General features: G+C 49.7%; 1 protein-coding gene across 1 annotated transcript; it reads right to left on the reverse strand.

Annotated features, from left to right (window-relative positions):
• Window positions 1-2,340: 2,340 nt before the first annotated feature.
• On the reverse strand, window positions 2,341-5,444 carry EMH_0007450 (uncharacterized protein; the record flags this gene model as incomplete). Its single annotated transcript, XM_038022533.1, has 11 exons — window positions 2,341-2,358; window positions 2,481-2,521; window positions 2,859-2,932; window positions 3,155-3,294; window positions 3,468-3,560; window positions 3,684-3,772; window positions 3,873-4,037; window positions 4,151-4,315; window positions 4,514-4,671; window positions 4,813-4,933; window positions 5,129-5,444. 11 exons carry the CDS (start codon window positions 5,442-5,444, stop codon window positions 2,341-2,343), a joined length of 1,380 nt encoding a protein of 459 aa, XP_037878387.1.
• Between the last annotated feature and the right edge of the window lie 1,957 nt (window positions 5,445-7,401).

A 7,401-nucleotide genomic window follows, 5' to 3' on the forward strand; every position in this document is an offset into this window, starting at 1 on the left:
GCAACTGCATGAGAGAACTGAGGGCTCTCCCTCACTTCTCATCAGCTTACAGGGCCTGCAGTACCTAGAGTGTTAAGGAATCCCATCACCCCATCGTGTGAGGGAACTTGGATCCCTTCTACACCTCACAATTGTGCTTTTCATCTGCGTTTGTGTTCTCGTTGGGGGCACAAGACGCAGAGCTGCTGGACGGGACTAGTGCATCTACTGACGTAAGTGGGATCGTTCCGAGGGCCACATGATCTCTAAGGCGCCGAACTTCCCTTAGACTGGCGTTTCTGAAGGGGAGTTTCTCACAGTTGACCTCGACCTTGTATGCAGGTATCTTCTAGCCCCCATTTGATGCAATAACTACCCCGGTAGTCCGTTGTAATGCGTTATACGGGGCTCCAGTGGCCAATATAGACAAAAGATGCATACGGGGACATTACTAACAGGTCGCTATAGAGTTGAAGGTGGTCGCTGGGTGGGCTCGGAGTGCAGGTTGATGAGTCGCTCAGCCGCTGAATATATAGGATTCCATCGTCCGCGAAAACAATCAGCTAAATATAGTGGGCAATGCTCCGTGTGCTGTTCTAGCATTCTGGCACCTAGGCGGGGCGTTCCACCTCCGCCTAGGGAAGTGGCTGCTCGTTCTCCGAGTTACTCCTCGTAGTTACACAACTGCCTCCCACGGTGGGGCCTGAACGCCGGCACTACATTATCGCGAAAAGGGCTAAACGTTGGGGTCGTCCTTCAGAATTGTTGGAACGGGGCTGTAAAGTCAGCCGCGGCAACGGAAGTTTCCGCCCAAATGGATAGTAGCTGTCGACCGTAATCAGGCAGCGGGGCAGTGCTATTGATTCACATCTACTACATTGCGGAATACGAAGAGGGCAGTTAGCATACTATACTCTTATTTGCGGTTCACTGCGCCCTCGCGGACACGGATAGTGCCTAAACCGATACGACTCGCATTTCTTACTTCCTGCGCATCACTCAGTAGAGAACCGCTTTTATATTTTTTCCAAAGGTTGAATTTCTTATTCAAGCAACGGTAAGCGCAGTGCCGTTGCATTCCTGCAGCCCAGCCAGTCCAGTTACGTGGGGTACTACAATCTGTAAGCGTTCGTTCTTAGGCAGTTGCAAGTGAACAGCGGTGGCTCTCACTAGTATCGCATGCGAAAAGTATTCATAATGTCCCACCCATCTAAAGTACCCTGTGGAAAAGATGGGGTGAGCATTCGGCGCTTGTACGGGCACATGGCGTGTATGCAGAGGGAGAACGGTGGTCACATCGTGATACCCTGAGTACCAAACTGGAAAAATACGGCCAGTAAATCTTTAGGGAGAAACAGGAGAGTTGGCGTTAATACATGTGCAGTGGGACGGAGAGTAAAGGGAAAACTTCCCGGATAATGATGACCCTGTATGGGGTTTGCGTGAGGGTGTGCCTGCGCCAATGGGAACGTTCACGATGCACTGGAACAAATGCAAGAGCATCCTACTTGCCCCGCAAGATGATAGGATCAGGCAAATTCCCTTTCCTACAGCATTGCTTGCTAACGTCGGCTATAGGAGAGACTCATAGGGAAGAGAGTTTCACCTAATGTCGCTCCCGCAGCTATTTAATCGTATGCAAGATTTAGTGTACAGAGCAGAATTGGTGCCTGCCTAGCTAGCAGAATGTGGCGCCTCAAACCGCGTAGCTTCAAGCTATAGTCATATTATATCGTAAGGCCGCTCTAACAATATTGCTTCACACTACCCCTTGTATAGGTTTCGTGGTTTTTCACCAGCTGATTATCGTGCGTTTCGAGCTAGCTTGCCCTAACTGTCAAACAGTTACTAGTTCCTGCTTAGCTATGCTTACTGCGCAGCCTTAATAAGCGTGATACTAACACATTGTTTGATCGGTTGCTGCGAGCTGAGATAGCAGTAACCACTTGCATCGTTAAATGATTCAGGTGTGTTGGCAGGCAATGCGCTCCAGAAAAAGTGCTGCACTGCACCGTCAGCGGGAACTTCAGTAGTTAGTCGTCCTGTTGTATTGGCGATGGGCCAGCATCTAACAGTTCGCAGTGCTCCCGTAGCCGGCAGCAGATTGCTGACATCAGGGCAGCTATGCTGAGAGCTGCAAGAAATTGCGCAAGAACACAATATTACACCACCAAGGACGACAGTGATTAAGGAGGACCGAAATTCGCTTGCAGGAATTCCCGTCCATATGCCAAACGCTCAAGAGGCAACCCTAGTAACTTGGGTGTCTGGGATTCGCACAGAGGAACATAAATCTTCCGTGCACTACTCTGGAGGGCAGTGTCCCCTGAGCGCCCACATCATATCCCATAATAACGCTGATCAATCCGCAACTGGGGCCTGCGTCACCAACCCAGAGCAGAAGGGCAAATTGAAATGAAGCAGACGAAGCTAACGGCATAATAACATGGAGCACGCCCCACGAATACTAACGAATGCTAGAAGCTGAGCTGGATGCGTACTCGAGTGGTGCTGAGGTTGTCAACGTCGATCTCGAATGCTCCTGCGGGTAACGAGCACAAATGAACTGAGGTTATCATATGTAATATTTACGCTGGTGTGAATAACAGCCACATACTTCTGTAGCGTCCGCATATGAACGCGTTCCGCCGGCAGCGCTGGAACGGCTGTTCCACCGACGATGGATCACTGTGTCTAGTATTACTGCCAGCGCGAACGACAAACAACTGAATATCCCTCCTTGCAATAAAATGCTTGCAGATATGTTCCGTGGCGAAAGTCATGCGCTGATAATGGACATGCGGAAGCTGCAAACTACGTTGACTTGTTGCGCGTGCACGTCAGCAACATAACGACAGTAAGATATAAATGCAGCTTACGAGTAGAGCCTGGTCCAGACTGACGCACGATGGGAACGAAATGCTCATCCCAAACCGCAGTATTGAGCCGCCAGCTGTTGCACATGCAGACAAAAATGCCTGCACATGCCCTTGAAACGCCGACATGAATGCGCTCGTACCCGGTATGAATGTTCTTCCAGCGATTATGGGACGTGGCAACAAATGTGCAGTTGGGTGTAATTCGTCCTAGCCTCGTTGAAATAGAAATTTAGTTGAGAGACGCAAAAGTTGCTCCTTCATGCCTTTAACCGGTGACAGGTGAGAGGGAAACATACCTTCGGCTGACTTCGACGGTGCGGGATGTCCTGTTGTCAGTGAAGGAGAGAAGAGCGAGGAGCTCGTAGCATTCTCCATGATTTCGTAAATCCGCCTCCGTAATATCTCTTAGGGGACTTCCAACGTCACGCTGGTCGACCTGCAGTAAGGAAGTGCATACGGTCTGCAGGGCCTCAGTGCACGGAGGTGTATGTTGGCAATATCACTACGCTAAAGCCACAACATGTGACAGAAATGTCACTACGGAATGCACGGAGCACTGGGAGATGCATCCGCATATCATCGAGACAGCGCCCACTGGACTGCGCTCACTGTGACAGTAATTGGTAGCGCCATGAACTCCAGTGGGGTGTCGGTGTGGAACATGGAAAACTGACGAATTGAAAGCCCTCCTCGCCGGTGCACCTAAAAATAGCATGTTGAAGCACAAGCAGAGGTCGCTTTCAGCGATCTATCGAACCGACGCAAGAGAAGCGGCGTGCAAGCTTCACAAGGCACGAAGAATGCTGTCGTCAGTATTATTATTACCAAAAAAAATAGAGCGAGCTTCGTATTGAAAAATGATGTCTCCGTAATGTTCAACATGCGAAACGATATCCGTAGACCCTGCGTTGACTCTGCAGGCGCACTCGCCAGAAAAAGGTGAAGCACGGTATGCACACTGGAAAAACAGCTGTAAAAACGATTGAACCTAACTCCTGTTGCTGTTCGACTGACCAGGCAAATCGTTTTTAGAGCCGTCTTCGTTGCCTTTAATAAGCACTGAATCACTCGATGGTCGAGCCAGGTACGTATGACTCGATGCGTTTCGTTGGTACTGCTGCACACCATTGTCCACGCTGCTCTGGGATGTGTGCCCTTCGCTTGCGTTCGGAGAAGACGCTGTATGCAGCCACCACAGCAGAAATCTAGGTCGGATATTGAGGAGGAAGGCCTTACATGTTGCGCTGTTATCCGCAATGAGCAATCAGCAGCTTCTCTGTGGGAATTCTTACACTCTTCTTCAGGTATGCCAACAAGCAGCGGCTCCTGCAACGGAGCACTGGGTGAGCCGGATGGGTATTGGATGGAGCTTCCCGACGCTGTACGGTGGTGGCTTGATGGCGAAGAAGCGCCCTCGTTCACGACGAAAGTGTTGCTGGGCGACGAGGACCGGTGGACTGAATTGGACTTGCTTGGCAAGAAGGGCATGCAGACAAAATGAAATTCGTGAAACGTAATACTTTACGTGCAGTAGATACCAAATGGTCGTTTGACCGCGCGCTATATAATAAAAACTACAAACTGCTACTGCTAAAAGTGGACGCAAAGAGAAGCGTTGAGCAACCGCGTCGTTGTGTGCTCCCATTCTTACCCACTTGAGACGACCAGTCTCTGCGTGAATGCTAGGGCCCATTTCCTTCTTGCCGCGGATGAAAACTTTTGGAAGACAAGACCCAAAATTAGTGAATTCAGCAGCACGCCCGTGACAACGATTGGGGTTACCATGAAGCTGGAGACACGGCATGAAGGGTACCTGGGAAAGAACCAACCAAACTCAATACTGGACGTCCAGTTATTTAAGTCTAAAATTGATAACTCCCCTTATCTGGTGGCTCAGCTGCGCTTATGCGTACCCTACTGTCTGTCCAATGCACGTAAGGTCTATTTCAACTACCTGGGACTTCCATAGCCGATTGCGAACATGGTCTCGACGACGAAGAAGAAGTAATCCCAGTTTGAATTCGAATTTCCGAGGCACTTATCTGCATTCCCTCCAGTGGCAAGAAGTAACGCCACTGCAAAAAGTACCGCGGAAAAAAACACACATTTTGCACAATAACATCTGCCCGCACTGCCAGATGTAAATTTCGAAATCTTCGTGAAACACAGGTTCCATCCCTGCTTCGACGAGGTATCTTGCAAACATGCTTCTGCCTCGGAAGTGGATCTGATGAACAAAACCAATAAGCGATAGGAATGTATTTACTAACGTGATAGAGTTGCAGCGCAGATGACCACCGTGATGAAGACGAGGGCAACAAGCGGCAGCCATCGAAGGGCAAGTATTGCATGAAACCTGTCGTTAATGAGGAACTCAACATATCCACCAGACCGTCGAAAACGGTGTTCAAGGTTAAGTCCCCCGTCCCTTCGGACGAAGTCCCTCTGGAAAGACAACGTGTGTGTCACTGGTGTCTCCTCGTCTTCTGGGAATTCCACGTGGAACGAACGGACCCGCACAGTGGACCCCCATTCGTTGGGCGTCATATGCTGCATTCCATCATGTCTTTGGGAGTGAAGCTTCATTGCGAGCCTGGCCCGGTGGGTTGCGCTCCACTTGTTGTCCACTTCGACGAGGTAGGGAATTAGTTTTGACTGTCCATGCTCTAGGGCGCCCTGCAATTCTCTCGATTTACACGCTCCTAACGGTGTTGTGTTTCACTCAACAGATGAAAATCGTGAGATCTCAGCTGAATGCGTTAACAGACCCAAATTAAGTTCTGCACTCGTGTCTCCAGCGTGTAGCCTGAACGAAGCGGATCTCGTTGAAAACAGTTGCCTAGTAGTGGCAATATCAGACTTCACGTCAAAAAACAATTCTTCCCAAATTCAAGGATGCATGTATATTACTGGACAACTGCCGCGAGGTTGGCAACACGTCATACAGCAAGTCATCTGTAGCAGCCGAGAATCGAGAGACAGCTCCGTAGCAGCGGTGGAAACCAAACAAAAATAGACTATCCTACTAGAGATATATTTAATTTCAGAGCTTCCCAATGTTAACCCGTACTTCTGCGTCACTGGGTTGAAGCGGGAGGGATTAAAGCTCTCGATCCCCTCTTTCACTTGAATCTGAAGTGAGCGGCGAGGGTGAGGTAGAGTTAGGCCTCTACACAGAACACCGGCCTTAGGGAAGCCAGCTATGCATGCATTTCAAAGTTGAAGGGATGGAATGAGCTTCTTTGGGTGGCTAACTTTTCTAAATATATGTATTCGCAAAACTGGCATTTGCACAGGAGGGCATGCATGTGCTCGCCTGTCCCACCGTTAGGCGAATTTCACAGCCCCAACACAGCTTGGGACTTCGTATGCAATTTTGCCCAATATATATATACATATATATATTATGTGCTATGCCTATAGCAATTTGAAAATTGACGTTTCTGTCTAATGAGATGTGATGCCTTGAAAGATTGCATGGTGCGCCTGTCGGGTGGAGACGAGTTGATTGGTGGCTGCAAGACCAAGTTCACGTACTACCAGCTTGCTGCGAAAAAACTACACGGGAGAGAATCAAGTTGTGCAGTTCGGCGTCAACCGGATTCGCCGAGGGCAGCTGCACTTCGCTGTGCGGGATAGTTCTAATTCTTTAGTGTAATATTCCCGTTTGAATACAGCGTGAATCTTCCTCGTTATGTATCCTCCTGGCCAACGGTTTCTTGGGGAGCCTGCCTTGCGTCTCGATCGCCTCTGTGGCTCTTTCTTGGGGGGCTTCGCAGTATAAACCTAGATATGCGATCATAGATATTTTGAGCTTCTGCAAGCACATTGGAGTCTTCGTATGTTCACGAGGCTGCATTTGCACCGTTCATGCGTGCTTTGTCAGCCAAGTGCTCCGTTTGGGAAAGCTCGTGAACGTTGAAAATCCCCGTCCTTTGCTCAGCTTATCTGAAACTGCCATGCACCAAGGCTAATGCAGAGCATGTGGCTGTCATCTGACGCTAGGGTCAGCAGTCTTCTAAGGGGAGATGGCATGCCAGACCATGATGTTGCGTCAAATCAAACTAACTAGCCTCCAGTGCAACAGTAGTAGACGGGGGGAGGACGGTAGGTGCGGAACAGGGAACCCCCTGCGCTTACTGCTGCCTTTAAAAGTAGATACAGTGCTGTAGGAGTAGGATATCCGTTCCCCAGCGTGAGGTCAGGGTAGTAACAGGAAGCTGCGGCTCGCCAACATATAGTAGCAACTGCGAACGTACAACAAACCAGAATTTCCCTACACAGTCGAGGCATTCAGCCCTGCATTTTCTCTTAGTCGGTGCTATACCTCTTTTAAAGGCAGCAGTAAGAGCAGGGGTTCCCCTGTTCCGCACCTACCGCCCTCCCCCCGTCTAGTACTGTTGCGCTGGAGGCTACATAGTTTGATTTGACGCAGCGACACGATCTGGCATGCCATTCCCACTTAGAAGACTCCTGACCCTATCGTCAGACGACAGCCACATTCTGCTCAGCTGCAGGGTTCATCACCCAGTAACTATCACGC

The sequence above is a fragment of the Eimeria mitis genome, genomic scaffold, assembly GCF_000499745.2.
Source record: "Eimeria mitis Houghton genomic scaffold, Emh_scaff311, whole genome shotgun sequence".
Taxonomy (NCBI): domain Eukaryota; phylum Apicomplexa; class Conoidasida; order Eucoccidiorida; family Eimeriidae; genus Eimeria; species Eimeria mitis.